This window comes from Odocoileus virginianus, chromosome 7, assembly GCF_023699985.2.
Source record: "Odocoileus virginianus isolate 20LAN1187 ecotype Illinois chromosome 7, Ovbor_1.2, whole genome shotgun sequence".
In the NCBI taxonomy this organism is placed as follows: Eukaryota; Metazoa; Chordata; class Mammalia; order Artiodactyla; family Cervidae; genus Odocoileus; species Odocoileus virginianus.
In genome coordinates, this window is record NC_069680.1 from 43665347 (window position 1) to 43689149 (window position 23803).

Below are 23803 nucleotides of genomic sequence, written 5' to 3' on the forward strand. Positions count from 1 at the left end.
GAGTGAATTTACTTAAAGGTAATACTTGTGCAAAAAAGGTAGTTAGCCTTGGAACTATTGAGTTCTCACTCAATCCCAGTTGGATATTATGGTGGCTTGAGTGAAGACACAGTGCTCAGACTAAGACTTAATTGAAGCCTTGAAAGAAACATGGAATAAAAGAACATTAAGAGAAAAGACTTAACATAAAGTGTGTTAAAAGAAAAAGCTGGCTTAAAACTCAACATTTGTAAAACTAAGATCATGGCATCCAGTTCCATCACTTCATGGCAAATTGATGGGGAAACAATGGAAACAGTGACAGACTTTATTTTCTTGGGCTCCAAAATCACTGTGGACGGTGACTGCAGCCATGAAATTAAAAGACACTTGCACCTTGAAAGAAAAACATGACAAAGCTAGACAGCATATTAAAAAGCAGAGACATTACTTTGCCTATAAAAGTCTATATAGTCAAAGCTGTGGTTTTTCCAATAGTCATGTATGGATGTGAGAGATGGACAGTAAAAAAAGGCTGAGTGCCAAAGAACTGATGCTTCGGAACTGTGGTGCTGGACTCTTGAGAGTCCCTTGGACTGCAAGGAGATCAAACCAGTCAGTCCTAAAGGAAATCAGTCCTGAGTATTCATTGGAAGGACTGACACTGAGGATGAAGCTCCAATACTTTGGCCACCTGATGCGAAGAGCTGACTCATTAGAAAAGACCCTGATGCTGGGACAGATTGAAGGCAGGAGGAGAAGGGGGTGATAGAGGATGAGCTGGTGGGATGGCATCCAACTCAATGGACATGAGTTTGAGCAAGCTCGGGAGATGGTGAAGGACAGGGAAAACTGGCGTGCTGCAGTCTGTGAGGTTGCAAAGATTCAGACATGACTGAATGACTGAACAACACGGGTGAGGGAAGTGGGAGGAGAAAGGAACTACCTCTACTTCATTTAAAACGAGGCAGGAATTTGTTCTAGAGTAGGTATTGTTCAGCTGACCAAGGTCAGGCATTTAGAGGTTATTGGTAACTGTCTTAGAGAACTTTTTCCTGATGCACTGAGTCTCAAGTTTCAATGAACATAAAGATCTTCTGGGCCGCTTGATAAAAATAGAGATCTGTGGGGCACCCTTCCCAGAAATTCTGACTCGGTGAGGCATAGAAATCTGTTTCTTGTTAACAACCACCTCCTCTACCGGGTAATTATGCTGCAGGTGGCCCAGGAACCACACTCAGAGGAGACTACATCATGGTGGAGGGATGTCAGCTGCAGCGAAGGAAAATAGGAAGTGAGTGGGGTGTGCAAAGAGAAACAGTGGACTGGACTGCTACTTGCTAATGATTTTGGCAATATATAGGGGCTTCCCTGATGGCTGAGCCAGTAAAGTATCCACCTGCAATGCAGGAGACATAGGAGATGATTCCCTGGAGGAGGAAATGGCAGCTCACTCCAGTGTTCTTGCCTGAAACGTCCCATGGACAGAGGACCTTGATGGGCTATGGTCCACAGGGTCACAAAGGGTCGGACATGACTGAGCATTAAGCACACAATTGGCAATATAGGGAATTTTTTAAGCATTAAAAAAAATCTGCCAGGGAAAGTTTTGGAGGGACACAGCCTGTTTTGATTTTGTCCACTGCATTGGACAGATTGTCTAGTTCAAAACCAGAAATGTGATTGCAGCTGTCTATTGAAATATGTTGAACAGTTAGAATATTTCCTGTGGTTGAGGAACCCTGGAGAAGCAGTGGATGAGATGTATTCTAGGACAGCTTTTGCTTTTGAAAATAGTGCTGGATTGAATTCATCTTGTCCATGTACTGCCCCTAAGAAATATATGAAAATTAAATAAAATTGATTAATAATGCCCAAGGACTGACCTCATCTCTGGGCTTCAGGCATCTGGCAGGCAAAGAAAATGGTGTTTAGAAATTTTATTTCTGCTTCATTGAATTAGATAACTTCTGGATAGTATTTTCTTAAAAGGAAATTACAATAAAAGAGAAGTATGTTCAAGTGGATATTAAGAGTTTGGTGGTTTATGGGTGGTGTATCTTTAGAATGCATAATTTCTAGGAAACTTTAGTATTTTAACAGCAAGATAACACAATTAAGCTCCTATAAATTTATGGTGACAAATTGGCTGCATTTCTTCCCAGCACTTTAAATTCATTTTCCAAATGTTTTATGAAGTTTTTATTGTTTTATGAAAATATTAATTGAATCATCTCATTTAAAAATACAACAGAATCATAAATTAGTACATTTATGAGCATATGAAGTACTTTTGAATATCACAATTCATTTTATTTTTATATTGAGGTATAGTTGATTTACAATATCATCTTAGTTTCAGATGTACAGAAAACCATTTCAGTTATACGTATGTATTTTTTTCTAATGCTCATCCATTATAAGTTATATGACATTGACTATAGTTCCCTGTGCTATACAGTGAATACCTATCTATTTTATATATAGTACTGTATATCTGTTAATTCCCTGCTCCTAATTTATCCCTACCTCCATTTCCCCTTTGGGAAATTTGTTTTCTATCTGAGTCTGTTTCTGTTTTGTAAATAAGTTCATTTGTATTAGTTTTTAGATTCTACGTATAACTGATATCATATAATATTTGTCTTTGGCTTTTTCACTCAGGATAATCTCCAGGTCCATCCATGTTGCTACGAAGGCAATTATTTCATTCATTCTTATGGCCAAGTAGTTTGAATACCACAGCCTAGAATTTGTATTAAAAACCAGCAAATATTTTGAACTGAACTGTCTTGGTTAGATAATTATGCATTGAATTTCTTTTCTTTTAATGTTTATTTTTATTTATTTGCTTATGTTTTAGCTGTGCTGGGTCTGCATTGGTTTGAAGGCCTTTCTCTAGTTGCAGCCAGTGGGGGCTACTCTTCTAGAGAAGCGCAGGCTTCTCTTGTTGGGGAGCACAGGCTGTCTGGTGTGCAGACTTCAGTAGTTGCAGCTCGTCGGCTCACAGGCTGCAGCTCCTGGGCTCTGGAGCACAGGCTGTAGTTGTGGCACCCGGGCTGTTTCCCCGTGGCATGTAGGATCTTCCCAGACCAGGGATCGAACCCATGTCTCCTGAGCCACCAGGGAAGCCCTGCATTGCATTTCTTAACTACATATTCCAGGTGTTCAGTCCACAGACATCGAATCATCCTGCCTAAGAAACAAGTGGAGGGAATGGATGCCCTTTTATTTTTTGGTAGCAAAAAGACTATGAATCAGATGCTAGTAATGCCAAACTGAAGTCTCATTTCTGCAATAAACCCTATTGCTCTTATCCAAAGCCCAAGAATTTGACCTTCCCCTGATTTCATCATTAGCTATTAAATATGAATTGCCAGTATCACTGTGTGACTCAGTGTGAACTCTGGGATCTTACACACCTAGTTTTGAGTCTTTGCTCCACCACTTAGTTAACTTGCTCACCTATTCTAGGCTCTAGTTTCCTCCCCTGTAAAATGGAGATGATGATCATTATCAGTTGCTGAGTGCTTCCTGCCACCAAGCCTCCTGCCACCGTTGGTTTCGCAAGCATTTTCTCGCTTTACCTTCTCAACAGCTCTTTCCTTCGTTACTATTATCAACCCCACTTTGAAGTCTGGGTAGCTGTGACTCCGCAGTTAGTGATTGGAGTTGGAATTTGAACTCATGTGGTTGACCCTGGGGGTTGCATATCAAATGTCTAGACTCAACTGCCTCCTGTTTGATAAGGCTATTGTGAGGACTGAGCTCATGGGGGTTAATACAGGATTTCAGGTAACCAGAGGAGGAAAGCTTTTGGTTAGTTGTGTGTGTGTTAGTCCCTCAGTCATGCCTGACTTTTTGCGACCCCATGGACTGTAGTCTGCCAGACTATCCTATCCATGGGATTTCCTAGGCAAGAATACCGAAGTGGGTTACCATTTCCTTCTCCAGCAGATCTTCCCCAGCCAAAGATTGAACCTAGGCCTCCTGCACTGTACATAGACTCTTTACCATCTGAGCCACCAGGGAAGCCCTACCTATTATTATTATGATAGCTTTTGCTGAATTAAAGGTGATATACATAGTCTTACCTCACCTTCACAGAACTCAGCTTGCTCTTATCTAGAAGTTAGTGGAGGGGGAAAAAAGGTAAGAAAAATGATTTTTGAGCAACCAAATTATAAATCATGTAGCAGTCATCGTAATCAGCTTATAGTTTATTCACAAGAGACTATATAGAATATCCCTTCAGACCTGTGTCCAGTTCAGCTTTGATTTTTACAAATAAGCTTGAGTTAGAGTGATTAAACTAGACTAAAAGGAGAGAAAGACTGAAGTCAGAGCGGTTTGGTGAAGTTGTTTTTCTAAGTGATTTTCTAGATGAAAGCAAGTTAGAGATAGAGGGAAACATTGCTATTAGCAGGTACATTGAAATAAGACTGAGTCATCAAGAAAGAGTAAATAATGTGTTGCGTGTGTATGTTTAGTTGCTGTCATGTCCGACTCTGCAGTCCTATGGACTACAGCCTGCCAGACTCCTCTGTCCATGGAATTTTTCAGGCAAGAATACTGGGACTGGTTGCCATTTCCTACTCAAGGAGATCTTCCCAACCCAGGGATTGAACCTGTATCTCTTAGGTCTCCTGCATTGGCAGGTGAATTCTTTACCACCATTTTTGTTTTAATCAAAGAGAAATATAATATTATCTTAGAAATATTTACTTCGACAGTTAAATCTCACAAAATTCTTCTCCTTCTTTGTCTTATTGATATTCATAATCACCACTTTCACCACTGGATTCACATAGGTAAATACCAGTATTTCCCTATATTGCCAGAGTAACCCTATATCAATTAGGCAGCAGATTATGGAATCCTAAGAGTGCCTTAGACAATGGTACTTGTGTCTTACACAATAACAGTTCAGAGAATGGTTTCAAGATAACTTCAGCAGCTCAGCAGTTTCTGCAAGGAGCCAGGCTCCCTCCACCCTCCACCTCTGCCATCCTCCACATACCAGCTGCCTCTTAGGCTTGACCCATCTGGGTTGCAAGATGGCTGCTGCATTTCAAGCTTTACATGAAGACACACGTCCAGCTGATGAAAAGGCATATATTCTGCAGTCTTTTTGTATTGGAGATGAAAGTCTCTCAGAGTCCTCCCAACAAATTGCTTCCTCTTGTCCCTTTGTCCAAGAGTTGGTCAGCTGTCAACTAGTCAAGTCCTGAGTGCCAAGGAGTCTGGAAAAGTGAGTATCTCTATGAAATTGGACCCTGCTGGCAGGAAGAATGGTGGGGGGTGGAGGAGTGGGCGGCTGTTGGACAGACAACTGACAGTGTCTGGCAAAAAGCTAACTGCAATGAAGCAAGTAGTTAGACATTAGTCATTTCTGATATCTATAATAGAAGTCTATATCACTTTACTTTCCTAAACGTTTGATGTGAAAGGGGGCTGATTTTTTTTTTAATCTTCCTACTGTGTGCCAGGAACTATAATAGAATTTTGTTTGTGTGTTTGTTTAAATAAATTTCCATTCCAGTTCTTCTGGAAAGCTGTTATTTCTCTCCATTTAATAGATGAAGATAAAGTGCACAAAAAAGTTAAATAAGACACCGTAGCACTCCTGTGTCGCAAGTGGTAGAAGCTGGAATCTCCTACAGGTATATGGCCCCAGAGCCTGAACTGTTGGGTTAAGACTCTGCAGTTATTTCATCCTGGTGTCAGAACGAAAATTGTACTGCACTATGAGAAATAACTCTTTTATGGCCCAAAGTGCGACTTGATTGCACTCAGAGTGGCCTAGATTTACCTCAGAGTAATTTAAAATGTATGTTGGGTGTGGTGATTTATTTAATAATCTTTCCTGAAGCAACTGCATTCCTGCCGATTGATCTAATGTAAACCACACTGCCGAGGTGTATTTACCTTTGGATATCCTTCTGAGGATGGGCTTCCCTGGTGGCTCAGATGGTGAAGAGTCTGCCTGAAATGCAGGAGACCTGGGTTCGATCTCTGGGTTGGGGGACAGCTATCCACTCCAATATTCTTGTCTGGAGAATTCCTTGGACAGAGGAGTCTGGCAGGCTATTGTCCATGGAATTGCGAAGAGTCTGACATGGTTGAGTGACTAACACAACATCCTTCTGGGGATAGGAGACAAACACCTGATCCCAATGAGTACCCGCATGTAGTATGTAACAAGCATATAAAAAAATCAATAAAAGCTAGTTCTCATATTTGGATCAAATTTCATATTTATCTTACCAATATTTTAATGCAAATAAGATACTCTCTGGGTCACGGCATAGTTATGATTTACAAATATTACATAAAAATAATCTTTCAAGTATAAAAAATTAATCTTGGGTTTTAATATCCGAATCCTTCCAAAAATAGCAAGAATGGGCTTAGGTCATTTTCTTTTTTTTCCTGAAGCAGGTCCCAATCTGTAAACGTGTGACTCAGGAGCTCCATCTTTCTGCGTCTGTCATTAAAGGCATGGGAGTGACCCTTTGCTTCCTTTTATCTAAATCAGATTAGGTCACTGCAGCCCACGGCCTAGGTTATGATCATTTCCTTTATCTCCAGCTGTAAACTGCACCCTTTTCTTCCTGGAAAACATGAACTATAACCCAGTGGGGAGAAGAAAGGCTGTTGGATTGACCAATTAGAGATGAGACTCCGGGACATGCATGAGGTGTTCTGGCCTCTCTCACCTGCCAGCAGCCTACACCTGCTTATCCAGTTCTGTACAGTGGTCAGTCTGAAAGGAGTGCCAGGGAGCCAACGACATGTTTGTGCGAAGGTCTCACTGGCTGTCTTGTGTGCCCCGTCTGTAAGGAGACTGTTCACTGCTTGGTTGGTCTGTATTCTATACTTTGTATTCTGGAAAATCTGGTTCTGTGTGTGCAAGGAGGTCAGGATTCTGAGCTTACACACACACAAACACACACACACACACACACAAAGTAAGAAAAAGACGGAGAAGTAAGGGAATTAAAAATTAAGCCTCAAAAGGTCACAAAAGAAACATTGTATTAACCAGTCAGACATTTTCTTCTCATTCTTGACATGACTTGCTCCTGGCTATAAAATGCAAGATTGTAGAGCTGCTTCCACATTTCCTTGGGGGCAGTTGAGACACACAGACCTCCAGGTGGGACCGTGAACCCAGAAGGATCCTGGTGTTGGGTGTAATACCTTGAGGGCATAGAGAAAGTGAAAGTTAAAGCTATATCACACTGCAATGATGTAAAGTAATTAGCCTCCAACTAATAAAAATAAATGGAAAAACAAAAACAAAAACAAAGCTATATCAGTTTGGAGAGGATCGTGCCCCCTCCCAGGCCACTCTTGACTGAGATTTGATTTTTGCCCCACCTCCTCTGGGAACAGTCAGGAATTGCTCAGATGGTTCCTGAAGCTATTGTTAGCTGTTCCACAGATACCAGGGTTGGTCTCCGTGTGCTCATTGTAAATATATGGTCCTGATACCCCTCCTGTGCCTGATTCCCCCACACTGTTTGTTATGTGAGGATTAACAGAGAGAGGACTCTTTACTCTTTAAAAGGTCCATTCAAAGAGGAAATATGGTTGTGTCTTTCGAACCTACAGTCCAGAGATAAAGGCAAGAAAACAGGAGCTCTAAAACAAAAAGAACTTTCAAGAGGTATCTTACAGACTAATGTATCGCAAGGCTGTAGTTTAGATGTTATCAAGCTTCAGGAATATGGGCTTTTCTGGGAGCAGAGAATAGGGAGCAGGTGGGGATTAAATCAGGCATTCCTGATGAATGTTTTTGATTAGTTGTAGACCACTCTGAGTGCTTCCCTGGTAGCTCAGCTGGTGAAGAGTCCATCTGCAGTGTAGGAGACTCTGGTTCGATTCCTGGGTCAGGAAGATCCCCTGGAGAAGGGAATGGCTATCCACTCCAGTATTCTTGGGCTTCCCTTGTGGCTCAGATGGTAAAGAATCTGCCTGCAGTGTGGGAGACCTGGTTCGATCCCTGGGTCAGGAAGGGCATAGAGGAGGGAATGGCAACCCACTCCAGTATTCTTGCCTGGAGGATCCCCATGGACAGAGGAGCCTACAGTGGCTACAGTCCATGGGGTCACAAAGAGGCAGACACAACTGAGTGACTAAGTACTGCAGAGCTCAGACCACTCTGAGTTGATGGAGTGGTGAGGAACCCGGTTGTCAATGAGAGAAGTGAGCCTGGGAGGGTCCAATGGAGGATGACTAGCAAGTAGATAATGCAGTTGGGACTCACACCCAAGCTGAAGCCAAAGGCTGTCTTTGCACTATCTGCTCCTGGAGCCTCAAGTTAAAAAAAAATTTAGACTGTTCTGAGTCTTAGTTACAGAACCATCCTAGTTCCCCAATCAGGGATTGAACCCAAGCCCCCTGCATTGGGAGTGCAGATTCTTAGCCACTGGACCGCCAGGAAGTCCCAGAGCCTCCACTTTGAAAAGGGACTTTATATTTTACTTGTGTATGATGTCAAATCCTTTCCCTGTGCCTTTGGCATCCTCTGGGGTGTCCTGTTTCTGTATATTTCTGATCCTCCAAACTGCAATGTTTATCTTATCTCTAGCACTCGAAGTCACCTTCAGTCTCTCTTCCCATGATAAGTGCTGAAGTGTGAGGATCTGGAGAAGACAACATCTCCAGCATCATGCCAACTCTCCTGTCATTCATGTTACATGGATTACTTCCTTCCTTTAAGGACTATTTGCTTAGTATTATGGCACTTAATTTGTCTTTCCTTCTGCTGGAAATGGAGGAAATACTAGACATCACATTGGCTTGATCCACTACAGTCAGCAGTGTCTGTACCCCACAAGGCGCCATCACCTCTCCCCTCCTCCCTTGCTGCCCATAGTCCATTTTCAATAGCACACCGCAAGGTCACTTTTAAAATTATACTGCCATAGATGTCCCTCATTTGCCCATAGCCCTAAATAGTTCCCCATTTAACTCTGAGTAAAAGTGAAAGCCTGTATGGTGACCCTGTGGTGACCTCTTACTTCCCTTACCTCCCTGGTTTCATGTCCCACCACTCTCCTCTCCACTCATCCTGCTCCTCTTGCTTTTTCTCAAACACACAAAAAGATGCGTTGCCGCTTTAGGGCATCTACACTGGCTCTTTCCTAATCCTCATCTCCTTCAAGCCCCTGCTTCTTTTTGGCTTCAAAGTGGTGTGTGTGTGTGTGTGTGTGTGTGTGCGCGCGCGCTCAGTCGTGTCCAGCTCTTTGTGACCCCATGGACTGTAGCCCACCAGGCTCCTCTGTCCATGGGATTCTCCAGGCAAGCATACTGGAGTGGGTTGTCACTTCCTTCTCCAGGGTATCTTCCCAACTCATGGATCAAACCCACGTCTCCTGTGTCTCCTGCGTTGGCAGGTGGGTTCTCTACCACTGAGACACCTGGGAAACCCTTGAAAGTGATACCTATTTTGAAAATTCCATTTATTACCTGCTGCCTAGAGATGCCCTTTGCAGCATTCCTGATTTTCTTACTTTTTTTCAATAACACATATTACCTTCCAGCTTCTATACAGTTTATTTATTGAACAAGTTTATTCTCTGTATGTTCCCTCCACAAGGGCAGAAATCTTTGCCAGTTTTGTTCACTGATGACCTCCACATACCTAGAACAATGCCAGGCACATTCTGGATGTTGAGTCCTTGTTTGTTGAATAAATATAGGATTGAATTAATAAATTGACTATTAAGAAAATTAAATGAGCCACCTGTAAGTTCTTCAAGGCTGGTTAGCACCTTTGGAAGATACATTTTAACACAGATCTACAGCCAAATATTTACTAAGTTTTTGTTATATTCTTGGGAATGTGATGGGAAGTGTACTGTATACTTTAAGGGAATTACATTTTCATTTGTTCGACAAATTGTGTGTGTGTGTGTGTGTGTGTGTGTGTGTGTGTGTAGGGCTTCCCAGATGGTTTAGTGGATAAAGAATCCACCTGCAATGCAGAAGATGCAGGCTCAATATCTGGGTGGGGAAGACTCCCTGTAGGAGGGCTTGACAACCCATTCCAGTAATCTTGCCTGGAGAATCCAATGGACAGAGGAGCCTGGCAGGCTATAGTTCATGGGGTCACAAAGAATTGGACATGACTGAAGCAACTGAGCATGCATGCATGCGTGTGTGTGTGTGTGTGTGTGTGTGTATATATATATATTTATGTATATATGTTTATGTGAGTGTATATATAGACCTTATTATGTAGGAAGCACTGTTAAGAAACTTAGGTTAGAAGACAAATAATAACAAGTAAGTGTTCCAAGTATCAGGCTCAGCAGAGCCAGATTCTCTTATTTTTTTTTAAGAGAAGCTTTAATCTGAATTTTTGTATGAAATCTCTCAGTTTTTAAACGTTGATAACTAAATTAGAATTTCTAAATTTACTGTGACAACAAAATTAAATATTTGTCACCACCATATGTTGCCTTTGGGCTTTGCTTATAATATTTGCTAGTTTGAGGGATAACATAGTATCAATTCAGAAGCAGTCTGAAACTTTTAGATGATAAGTGGATCTTAGAGGATGGGCAGGATTTAGGTGTGCTGTGGGGAGGAAAGAGGGAAGGAGTATTTTTCTGTGGCTTCTGGTACCTGGAGCAAAGGTGTGGAGGCAGGACAGGCAGAGTGCTAACACCAGGGCTGGGGAAGGGTGATGGAGGAGGTATATTCTTAGCAGTAAGGGCAGTAGTCTCCCTTGGGTTATACTGAACTATCCTTTTTAGGTTAAACTTACTGCATCCGTCAGTATACAGATCTAAACAAAGTATTAGGTAAGACAGAAACTTACCTCTCATCATGGTCTGAGTGTAAGCAAACTAGAGTGCTCCTTTTCTTAGTTCACTCAGGCTCATTCTCATGAGCCAAAGATGGCTCAGCTGCAGGTTAGCATTCCAGCCAGTGGGAAGGGAAGGGAAGGATGGGTGAAGGCCATGACCCTTTCTTTAAAGGCAGAGTCCAGACTTTGATCACAGTGCTTGTGGTCACACCCCATTGACCAGAACACGGCCACATCTGATTCTAAGAAAGCCAAGAAATGTAGGTTTTTAACCTGGTGGCTATAAAAAAGTTACATTTTAATAGTAGAAAAAGAGAATGGGTATTGCAGATTATATAGCCATCCATCACATTTGCTCTTGTGAGGTAAGGTATCTCTTATTATATCCTCAGTTTTCTAATTGTTTTAGTAAGACTTCAGTGGTAGAAATGGAAGGTAATCCTTTTTAAAAAAAATAGAATTATATTTCTTTATTAATTTTTGGCTGTGCTGGGTCTTTGTTGCTGCATGGAGTTTTCTCTAGTTGCAGCAAGCAGGGACCACTCTCCAGCTGTCATGTGCAGGCTTGTCATTGCAGTGGCTTCTCTTGTCGCAGAGCACGGGCTTTAGGGTGCTAGGACTTCAGTAGTTGCAGCTCCCAGACTCTAGAGCGCAGGCTCAATACTTGTGGTGCAGGGGCTCAGTTGCTTCACTGTAGATGAAACCTTCCAGGACCAGGGATCAAACCTGTGTCTTCAACATTGGCGGGCAGATTCTCTACCACTGAGCCACCAAGGAAGCCCCAGCAGGTGATCCTTGACAATCATTTTTTCATCTTTTAGATTCCTATAGCCCACTGTGTTTCTGGTTAAATCAAAGTAGCTATCAAAGTAGCTTGGTGAGGTTTGTTTTTTATTTGTTTCTTTGTTTGCATAAAAGGTCTAGAGCAGCTGGTTTTCAGTTTTTTTTGTTGTTGTTGTTCTTGGGACCCCTTTGCACTTTTAAAAATTACTAAGAACCCTGAAAAGATTTGTTTCTGTGGAGTAGCGATAAAGAGAGGTTTAACTATTGGTTTTCATCTATAGCAACTCAATAAATTCTGGTGTTTAAGATGTATTGAATTAAACATTTTACACATCTAGAAGCTCATTATGGAAAGCTTTGATTTCTGTGCACACTTATCATTGCTTTTGGCCACCCAGCCCTGCATCTACCTTTTCTCACTTGGCAGGTCCTGCTCTGCCTCCTATGGAAGAGTGAAGCACTAGATATTTGCACTTTCAACCACCTTCGCAGCCTGGCTGCAGGCATGTGACCTAGGTTCTGCCGGTCAGATGCACTTCCATCTCATATTTTGAAATAGAAACCAGTGACATGAGAATGTGTGTTGCAGCTCCCCAGGTGGTTTCCAGGACAGCAGCTGGTGTTGGCAGTGGAAGCTGCTGGCTGCCCTACCCATCAGCGACAGACAGCAGGCCACAGCTGCTGTGTGATTTGGGGTGATGTTCCCAGATATGTAGCCTCCAAGCCCAGTTTCTCTGGCCCTCTTGGAAATTTATGATCCTTCCATTATCGTTCTGTGGGTTCTTTGCTTGAAACTGAGAATCCTGCTTGATCCATTCTCAGATGCAGTGTCTTTCAAAGCATTGCTTGGAAGTCTCACGAATCAGAGTTACATGGGCCACATCTTAACAATCCATGCCTGTCGGAGGACTTGAAACTAATGGATCCAGAATCCTTTTGAGTTCCAGGAATCTGAATTTCACTTATTTTATTTTTTCTTCTTTGGTCATGCCAAAGAAGCTTCCTTAGTGGTAAAGAGTCTGCCTGCAATGCAGGAGACCCAGGTTTGACCCCTGAGTTGGGAAGATCCCCTGGAGAAGGAAGTGGCAACCCACTTCAGTATTCTCGCCTGGAAAATCCCGTGGATGGAGGAGCCTGGTGGGCTACAGCCATGGGGTCACAAAGAGTGGGAGACAACTGAGCGACTAACACTTTCTTTGTTTGGCCATGCCACCTGGCATGTGGGATCTTAGTTCCCCGACCAAGGATCAAACCCACCCCCATCCCTGCTACATTGGAGCACAGAGTCTTAACCACTAGACCACCAGGGAAGTCCCAGCAACCTGCATTTTATTTTTTTTTTATTTTTTTTTCCATTTATTTTTATTAGTTGGAGGCTAATTACTTTACAACATTGCAGTGGTTTTTGTCATACATTGAAATGAATTAGCCATGGATTTACATGTATTCCCCATCCCGGTCCCCCCTCCCACCTCCCTCTCCACCCTATCCCTCTGGGTCTTCCCAGTGCACCAGGCCTGAGCACTTGTCTCATGCATCCAACCTGGGCTGGTGATCTGTTTCACCCTAGATATACATGTTTCGATGCTGTTCTCTTGAAACATCCCACCCTCGCCTTCTCCCACAGAGTCCACAAGTCTGTTCTATACATCTGAGTCTCTTTTTCTTTTTTTGCATATAGGGTTATTGTTACCATCTTTCTAAATTCCATATATATGTGTTAGTATACTGTAATGCCCTTTATCTTTCTGGCTTACTTCGCTCTGTATAATGGGCTCCAGTTTCACCCATCTCATTAGAACTGATTCAAATGAATTCTTTTTAATGGCTGAGTAATATTCCATGGTGTATATGTACCACAGCTTCCTCATCCATTCATCTGCTGATGGGCATCTAGGAGCAACCTGCATTTTAAACATCTTGGGTTTATATGATTTTAGAACTGTTCTCCTAATGTTTCCAACTTTTTAAATTATTTGTGCTCTGTTCAAAGATCTGAGTAAGCCCTCAAAGAATTCACTCTCTGTTTTTAGGAGACTCTAATCAATGAGTAACTAGTATTCCCTGTCCTCTTCTCTCTCCACCCAGCCTCAAATTCTCCCTAAGCCTCTTTGTTCTGTCTCTTCATCTCTTTTAATGTCTTTTTCCCCCCTGGCTTATTCTCCCTGAGAAGTAGTAATTCCCCCAATGGGATTGCCTGTGTTCAGTGGTCCCAGGATTGATTTGGATTTTAAAACTATACCGTGACTGGGGCTTCCTGCAGGTCATTTCTTTCTTGGGCATTGCTGTAGCCTACTGGTCTACAGCTTGACGTTTACTGCAAGGATCACTGGAGAAAATGAAGGGGAGAGATCGGAACATACTGAGTGACTTTCCTTGGAAAGCTTTTCATTCATGGATTCAGGCCAGAAAATAGCACAAAAAGATTGAATAATGTACCTCTGAAGTGTCTAGTATCACAGAAGGTTATAACTTGAAAGAAGCTTAGTCCCCTCATTTCATGAATGAGGAACTGAGGAGAAGTTATGTGTCCAACATCACATAATTGATTAGTGGAGTTTAAAAGCCAAAATACATTTAGAAATGGGAAGTGATAATGCAGTGCTTGGTCTAAACTAGCATACAAAGGAAGGAGACTAACATTTATTGAGTATTTGAACTTGGGTACATTCACTTAACATCTTGAAGACTCAGCTTTCTCAATTGCACAATCAAGATTCTAATAAGAGCAAACATTGATATGATATTGACTGTGTGCTGGGAACTGTTCTAAGCTCTTTATATGCTAAGTCATTTAATCCTTACCACATCGACATGACTTAGGTACCATTATTTTTTCCCTTTATTCAGATGCACAGAAAGCTATATATTTACCTGCAGTCACCCTGATAAAATATTCTGTTTTCTATTGCTGCATTACAAATCACCCCAAGCTTCATGTGTTAAGACAACATATATTTATTATCTCACAGTTTCGTGGAGTCAGGAGCCTAGGCAGCCTGGGCATATCTGGGTCCACTGCTCGAGGTCTCACAAGGCAGCATGGAGGTGTTGACCAAGGTAAGGACCAGATCTGAGGCTTGAGGTCTTATTCTAAGTGCACATCATTCTTGGCAGCAGCATCTCCCTATAGCTATGGAATTCATGATAACTGAGTCTTCAAGGTCAGCAGAAGAATGTCTTTTTCATTGAAAGGTCTCCCACTCTGGATAATCTCCCTTCTGATGAACTTAACGTCAAATGTTTAGGGGCCTTAATATATCTGCAAAAATCTGTTCATCTTTGCCATATGACAGGACATAATGGTCCATCACCTATGCCATGTTTTGCTGAGGTTAAAAGCTAGTTACAGGTCTTCACTACACTCAAGGAGAGGTGATTATATAAACCTGTGGACCACAAGGGGTGGGTATCACAGCGCCATCTTAGAATTCCACCTACCATAGCCAGGAAGACTTAGGTGAAGCCCAGACTGGCTCCAGGTCTAAGAGTCCATGCTTTCAGTCACAATGACCTTCTTTCTCCTTCTGAAGCAAGTAAACCCACTTTATAATCTTGCATGGTGTTCTAAGAAAGATAACACCCAGCAGATTCTTTCTGGGTACTAGGCAAGAATTAAATCTCTTCATACCTCCTGTTTTCAAAGTCTGCTTCAAGAAACCTTATAACCACCTGCAGTTTTGTACTTTCAGGAAGAAATTTCCAGTAGTCTCAGATTATATAACTTACTGCAATTGGTTCATATTTTTTCTCAGGCAGAAATAACCCTGGGGTTGGGAATATGAGACCTGAGTTCTCAAGAAATAACCCTAGCTCTGCTTTTTTTGCCTTTGAAACAGATGAAGTGATTGAGAAGAAACAGTAAACATCGTCATCTTGTAGACAGGACAACATGGATCAGCCGTTAACTGTGAACTCCCTGGTAAGTGGCACCAACTGGCATTTTACATGTGGTTCGAAAACCCAAAAAGAAGAACAGAAACACACCAAATGTGAAATGAGTCACAACTGCTTCAAGAAGTTAAACACTTGCCGTTTTCATCCACCTGTGCGGTCCTCTCCTTTGAGGAAGTGACTAATAAAACCATCTTTGCTACAATTAAAAATAATTCTTTTTTTTTTTCCATGAAAGCATGAAATTTTAATTCTCTGGTTTGGTTCCAGGAGTGTAGTTCTTTAGCACGACAGCAGAGAGAATTTCAGAGATAACATTGTAACAGGTACTTCAACTGTTCTGTACCTCAGTGTTTTCACAGATGAAAAATTAGAGGTTTACCTTGTGTAGTAATAGCTAAGGAAGCATTTTATGTTTAACACCAAGATGCGGCTTTGGGATCCTTGTGTAAATGTGCGAATACCTGAAACCCTTGTCCTTTTCATCTCTTCCCCGTACAGCCAACATAGCACACCCCTTCTTGAGCTACATCTTAGGAGAAATAATGTGCTGGAGAGGAAGTAACAGGGGCCTAGGGATCCCATGGGCTTATTGTGTGTCCCAGATCAGTCTCTGAATGTGAATATAGCAACATTATATAATCTCCATGGCCCAGTTTTGTACTTTGCACCTTACAACTTTTGGAAACCATAGTTTTAATGTTACCAGCCCATCACTGGGGCTTGATAAACAAAGGTTGTCATTACCATCCACCTTCTCCTGATGACCCTCCCAAACCCACTCACTGAACTTGTCCCCTGGGGGCAGCAGTGTACCGAATACCCTATCACACAAAGCTGAGCACCAGAACACACACAGACGGCCTAGTGCTTGTTCTGAAATAGGGTAGTGTTCTCTCTCTGTGGAAAAAGGCCTTCCCAGTTGCTCAGTCGCTTTTGTGAGTATGTCTGAGGGGCAGAAAGTTGTAGGCACTTTTCATTTTCTGACACTGTATTGTCAAGACTGCCACATTTCCACCTCCGCAGAAGGAGTCATTTTCCTGGAGTTCCTCATGTGTTTTTCTAGAACATTATGTGAAAATAATTAAAATATTAGTGGACCTGTCGCTGTAAAAAATGAACACTAAGGCTTTGTCATCTGGAAAATTTTACTTACATCCCAGAAGTTCATGTTCAAATGAAAAATTATCGATTGATGTAGAGTTTAGGCTATTTCCCAGTTTATCTCTGAAATCAGTTTTAAACTTAAGTAGAGTAGCACCATTTCCATAGATGAAAAATAAATATTTTTTTCTTCAGGTAAAAAGATAGTCTAATTATAATCACATTGTTCCCTTTCTCTCTTCCTCCTTTACTTGATATATTTATAGGTTATCATTTGTGTTACAGGGAATATACTATATTCCAGAGCACAAAGATGAATGTAAAATGATTCCTTTCCTTCAAGGAGCTTATAAGGAGTCAAAAATACTTGTAAACAAATAATTATAGCTCAGCATAGACTGCATAGTAAAAAAATGGACAAGTTACTTTTGTGCATACAGGAGGCTGGAAGTCTGCCCTAATATTCCTAGATTTTTTTTCTGATGTCACTGAAGCATTAATCTGTGGTCATGTAACAGCATTCTTGGAACACAGTCAGCATTATCTCGTTACATGAGGTTTGTGCTGTTTCCTCACCCGCAGAGCTAAGAAGCTGCCACAGAGACTGTGTCCCTCAGAGCCTAAGAGATGTGCTATGTGGCCTTTAACAGAAAAAAAAAAAAATTGTTGACTTTTTCACCTTTCAGAAGCACTGACTTTTTATTGAATAATTATCCTGAACTTATACGTTCTGTGTTTTTCCAAATGTGTATGTGTTTTTATTTATAAAATACAAATGTATTAATATCACAGACCCTTTTTCAGTAATTATTATCATTATTTTCTTAGCCAGAGATAAATTAACAGTGTAATTATGTTGGGAATAGAGGGGGAAAGGGGGGAAGTGGTGTGTCCATATGCTGAAAAAGGCTTCTTCAGGACTTATTGGTGGGGTTTTATTCACTTGGTAAAGATGCAGAGAGGCCCGGAAAGCTTCTCATTAAACTAGATGTATTCTGGAATAGAATTGAATACATACAGTAACTTTGGATCCAAAACACGTCTTGGAGACCCTTCCAGTATAATGATATGATCTCTGCCCCGGCAGGAAGCCATCTCTTGGCTTACTTTCGTAAGGATATAATGGTCAATGATATTTTACCTAAAATGACCTAAAACATTCGCATACCCAGGAACTGCCACTGAACTGTAGCTGAAACCTGCAAGAGATCTTAGTCCAAAAGAGTATATGTTTACCCTGCAGATATGTGCTTTTTTGGTGTGCAGACCACATGTTTAAGCAAAAAGACTTCACTTTTATCTCATTAACTCATTAAAAAAAAAACTTTCCTTAGGTACTGATGTCAGATATTTAGTACAAAAAATACATCTATAATTTCAGTCTGTTCATTTCTTCTTATAACCAGAGATTCAAATTTGGCTCTGCAGAGAAAGTTAGCTGCAATGCCAGACCACACGGATGTCTCCCTCACTCCAGAAGAACGAGTCCGTGCCCTAAGCAAGCTGGGAGGAAACATCACCATCAATGAAGATATCACTCCACGCCGCTACTTTAGATCCGGAGTAGAAATGGAGAGGATGGCGTCTGTGTATTTGGAAGAAGGAAACCTGGAAAGTGCATTTGTCCTTTATAATAAATTTATAACGTAAGTATTTTATCTTGGAGATTGTTGAAATGATAACATTGGGAATAAATATTTACACGCTATTTTGATGAGACAGCTTCGATGCCAGGCATGTATTTATACTCAGATCAAATTTACAATCTCCAGAAGCAGGAGAGGGCCAGGTTTTTAAGTTACAAAGTCATGTACTCAAAGGTGTCCCAATATTGTCTCTGAGGCTTAGGGGTGGAAGATCAGAGATGAAGTGAGGTGCAGGGATGTATATCCATAGGCCAGCACTCAGTAACCTGAGTGCCCCCTTCTCTCTCTTCACAAAATTTCTTGTTCACTGTCATTCTCCCTTCACAAGAATGCAAGCCTTTGTGAGCAGACATCTTATTGTGGCTCTATCTAGAGCATCTGAAATGTGCCATTAACATTCTTGAAATTTAATTTGATGGGTTGAGACCAGGGGTAAATTGACGATCCTAGGAAGGAACTTTTTGGGGGACAGAGTGTAGTAGTTGCTTTAACATTGTAGTCAGTATTTCTTAAAGCAGTTATTTAGCTGTGTAAGAATTGTTATGTATTAAAGATCTTCCAATATATTGAAAGTGGCAACATCAAAATAGTCATGAAAAAATATCACACTTCGCATTAGATAGATATTTGTTAATAACATATCCTCATTTGAACTAAAAAAAAAATGGGATTTGGACTTTCTGTACCAATTTGCCATCTTACTGATTGTGAAGATCTCCTGTTACCAAAAGTGATCTCATCAGAGCCAAAGCCCTTATTTTTTGTTTCCACTGAAAATCACTCATTGATTGGTTGTATTCATTTACTTGGGGATTTAATCTGAGAACATGGAAGAAGTTGAAAAGGTCAACTGTTTTTTAAAATTTGCTTTTGGCTGCGATGGATGCTTGGTGTTTTGTGCAGGCTTTATGTAATTGTGGCCATTGGCGGCTACTCTCTAGTTGTGGTGCTGGGGGCGTCGGTACTTGCTGCTCTCAGGCCGTAAAGCCCTAGCTTAGTAGCTGTGGCACACAAGCTTGGTTGCTCCTCAGCATGTCGGATCTTCTCGGCCCAGGGATCAAACCTGTGTCCTCTGTGTTGGCAAGCAGATTCTTATCTACTGCACCACCAGGGAAGTCCAAGATCAACTGTGTTAGCTGCTGCATCCGTGACTCTACCATGGGTGAAATCAAAGGCAATTAGTTTGGTATGCAGAGTCAGACACGACTGAGCAACCTCACTTTCACGCATTGGAGAAGGAAATGGCAACCCACTCCAGTGTTCTTGCCTGGAGAATCCCAGGGACGCGGGGAGCCTGGTGGGCTGCCGTCTATGGGGTCGCACAGAGTCGGACACGACTGAAGCGACTTAGCAGCAGCAGCAGCAGTATGGTATGCAAAGTGGTCTCTTCATTTTATTCACGTTAATTAACTTGTTGGAAATTTAGAGAATGGCTGGCAGCATTCATTTTAACTGGGAAAAATCAGAGACTTTCGAGAAAGGTTAAGAAATAGCTATGAAATTGGATGTTATCAACTGTCATCGATAGTACGCATTTTCCATTTTAGTTTCTGAAGTGTAAGTTACTAATTGATAATATTTTTTTCACCTTCTGAGTTTTACACACACACATAAGTGTGGTAAAGGGCCACTATACTATCTGAAGGCTTTTCATTGGCACCAGTGGTTCAAAGAGTCCGCCTGCCAATGCAGGAGACCCAACAGACTTGGGTTCAATCCCTGGGTCGGGAAGATCCTCTGGAGTTGGAAATGGCAACCCACTCCAGTATTCTTGCCTGGAAAATTCCGTGGACAGAGGAGGCTGGTGGGCTACATACAGTCCATGGGGTCACAAAGAATTGTTCATGACTGAGCGACTGAGCACACGTATATACTCTCTGAGTTACTGAGGAATCACAATATATGAATTCTCCCCCATCACTAACGATATGACCATTGGTTCAGTTATCCTCTGTGAGTTCAATTTCTCACCTGCATAAATTAAAGGCTTATTATAGATGAAAATCTGAGGTCTCTTCAACTCTGCATATCAGTGACTTTATTCTACATATAAAAGACTTAGGCAACTGACACCTAATGTGGTTTATTTAAGCTTTAATTTTCTCACTTGAGAAAAATAAGAATTATAATACCATGCCTATGCATTCAGTAGATGAGATGTGAGTGTATATGATTTGTAAACAACAGAACATCAATAATTATAAATGAAAGTTGCTCAACCATGTCCAACTCTTTGCAACCCCATGGCCTGGAAACTGTGAGGCTCCTCTGTCCATGGGATTCTCCAGGCAAGAATCCTGGAGTGGATTGCCATTCCATTCTCCAGGGAATCTTCCTGACCCAAGGATCAAACCCAAGACTTCTGCATTGCAGGCAGATTCCTTATCTTCTGATTCCTTACTTTACTGTCTGAGCCACCCACCCATGGGTGTAGATATTCTTAGTGGTCACAAACTCCTATTCTTTCCATAAAGGAGACCTAGCCATTCTGCAGTTAGGAAGATATGAGGAGTTCTGGCTAATGAAATGTGGAGGAAAATTACATGTATCAGTTTCAACCTGAAACAATCAGAAGTCCTTAGTGATTCTCCAGTCCCTTTTCTTTCCCTGACCTATGTTTCAAACAGAGCAACTACAAGATATCAGGGTCTCCATCAGTTTCCATCCTCCATCAGCTTGGGTTCCCAAGTATCTGAACCGTCTCAGAAACCCCAACTTGTACTGGTACCAACCATACCTTGGAAATAAACATTTGTTATTTTAGGACCCTTAGCTTTTGAAGTCAGTTACTGCAGTATAGCCTAGCCTCTTTCAGCCAATAAAAAACTAAGTAGTTAATTGAAATATGTCTGTGGTAAATCAATAATTAAATAATTTCAGAGGAATGAAGAATGTGCTACTATGTTAATCAAAACTAGTATTTGCTCTAAGGGTCATTTGTTCATTTAACAAATATTTACTGGGCATTTATTATGATGAGATGGACGCTATTCTACAGGCTGAGGATACATCAGTAAGAGGAAAAAAAAAAAAACAGAATTTCATGCCCTTGTAGAAGCAAAATCTTAACTTTACCTGGAAACAATGAACCTGGTTTGCTATAAGGATTTCCCTTCATTTTTACTGTCCCTTGTTCCTGAAAAGGTGATGAAGAATAATTAACTGTTAATTAGCACCTCCTAATCCATTAAGGATTCTGGCTGACATTTATCTGAGTTATGAATTTTCATATATGAGTTTTTAATACACATATATCTACCATGCCAGGCTTCCCTGGTGGCTCAGCTGGTAAAGAATCCTCCTGCAATGTGGGAAATGTGGGTTCGATCCCTGGGTTGGGAAGATCCCCTGGAGAATGGAACAGTCACCCACTCCAGTATTCTGGCCTGGAGAATTCCATGAACTATTCCATGGGATCACAAAGAGTTGGACACGACTGAGTGACTTTCACATCATGGCACTGCTGATTCATCAGTGGCTCTTTGAGTCTGTTTCTGTGAGAAGGTGTTTCTTATCCATCTTTCCAAACTCTTACATTTTCATGTGATACTCAGTGTTGCCAGCACTATACACAAGTAAAATGGTGCTCTAGTGGGGTTAAGTGCCCAAGACCTGAGAAAAACTAAAGTGATGTGATCTGTTGGGGAGCATCCTGACTTTAACCCTCTTAACCTCAGTGCTTAGTTTGCTGAGCTTAACTCCTCCATAATGCCAAAGTCATATTTATACCAACCTTTGATGGCAGATGGAAAGAATATAGGTTAAATAAAAAGGAAAATGGCAACCCACTCCAGTATTCTTGGCTGGAAAATCCCATGAAGGAAGAGCCTGGCAGGCTACAGTCCATAGCATCACAAAGAGTTGGGCACGACTGAGCTCACGTAAATAATGTTATTAACCATGTCCTTTTGAAAAGGAGGTTCATTCTTATATTAGAAACCATCACTGAGCTTTTTCTGTCATATAACTATAAGGATGTGTTTTCTCTTTCTCCAGTTTGTTTGTAGAAAAGCTTCCCAACCATCGAGATTACCAGCAATGTGCAGTACCCGAAAAGCAAGATATTATGAAGGTATTGAGTGATCAACTCTCCCTGGAGGTTCAGGTTCCCCAAGTATCCATTATTGATTCATCCCTTTCCTTTCCTCCTCTGTCTAATCCTCTCGAGAGTTTCAGTGCAAAAAAAAAAAAAAATCATTCCATTAGCTATGATATTTCGATCTCTTCTTAGACCTTTAGTCATCATTACTGTGGGATGTCTACTTAAAACTGGGAGAAGAAAAGAAAAAATCAAGAATGCACTTGATCTTACGATATGAAGAAGGTATTATTTTATGATTCCTCTCAGAGATTGAGAGAATAGTTGTCTGTTTCCCCATACTTATATAAGACAATCATTTTGGCTGGTTTTGGTAATTCCATACAATTCTCAACTCAATACCTATTTGAAAATCAGTGTTGATTATCAAGGCAGTAACAAAGTTCTAATCATTTTCTTCTTATAGTACTCACCTCTTAGACAATGAAGTGTTTAGTGAGTGACCTGAAATAGTCCAAAGGAAAAGGAAGGCTGTTGAAGTGTATCTATTTAGCATCAATATTTGCTACATATATAGTTTCAAATATCTTTAGCTGAGAATATATCCTCTTAGATAACATTTAAGCAATGTTTTCCATTTATTTGTCTTAAGTAGTTTGGGTTGATTTTATATGATGGAGATAATGTACACAAAGTCAATCACAACATGAAATTTTAAATTACTCTCCAAAAATATTTTACCACATAATGGAATAAAAACTCTCTTAGCCAGTTATGTCGGGCTTCTTGTGGCTCAGTGGTCATGAATCCACCTGCAATGCAGGAGATGTGGATTGGATCCTTGGGTCAGGAAGATCCCCTGGAGAGGGAAATGGCAACCTACTCCAGTATTCTTGCCTGGGAAATCCCATGGACGGAGGAGCCTGGTGGGCTGCAGTCCGTGGTGTCACCAAGAGTCAGACACCACTTAGCAACTAAACAACAACAACCAGTTATGTCAGGCCTAAGGGTGCCTGTAAGTAGAACACAAATGGTCACCTACATTGTTAAATTTCTGTACACTCTCTGAAGGGTCATTCCTTATCCAGCCTTTGTGTAACATTTCCCTTCAGTTCTCTTGTTCATTTAATGTCAGAAAGTTCTGGATGGAAACCAAGGTCTTAGGCTGCCACGGTGACCCTTTTACTCTAATTTGGTGGTGGTGGTTTAGTTGCTAAGTCATGTCCGACTCTTGCAACCTGACGGACTGCAGCCTGCCAGCTCCTCTGTCCATGGGATTTTACAGACAAGAATACTGGAGTGGGTTACCATTTCCTTCTCCAAGGGATCTTCCCGGCCCAGGGATTGAACTTGGGTCTCCTACATTGCAGGCAGATTCTTTACCGACTGAGGTACGTGGGAAGCCCACTCTAATTTAGGATTATTCTTATTTTCACTTACAGAGAAAATAAATTCTCCAAAAGCATATACATTTTCTGTTTGTGCTCATTGAATAAATGGATCGATGGATGACAAAAGATTAAGAGCACAGAAATT

At 41.3% G+C, this 23803-nt stretch overlaps 1 protein-coding gene across 8 annotated transcripts in view; it reads left to right on the forward strand.

Moving 5' to 3' along the window:
* STAMBPL1 (STAM binding protein like 1) overlaps positions 1–23803 on the forward strand; it is a 51535-nt gene that overhangs the window by 14378 nt on the left and 13354 nt on the right. For 4 of the 8 annotated variants that reach the window (XM_070470607.1, XM_070470602.1, XM_070470603.1 and 1 more), the window contains exons 2-4: positions 15424–15506; positions 18011–18228; positions 22225–22300. In XM_070470607.1, the coding sequence (XP_070326708.1) occupies positions 15477–15506; positions 18011–18228; positions 22225–22300 (324 nt within the window). In that variant the 5' untranslated portion in view covers positions 15424–15476. Of the gene's footprint in view, positions 1–5211; positions 5231–14556; positions 14645–15423; positions 15507–17988; positions 18229–22224; positions 22301–23803 lie in introns of those variants that run through there. The other 4 variants (XM_070470605.1, XM_070470604.1, XM_070470608.1 and 1 more) reach the window with 3 other exon arrangements.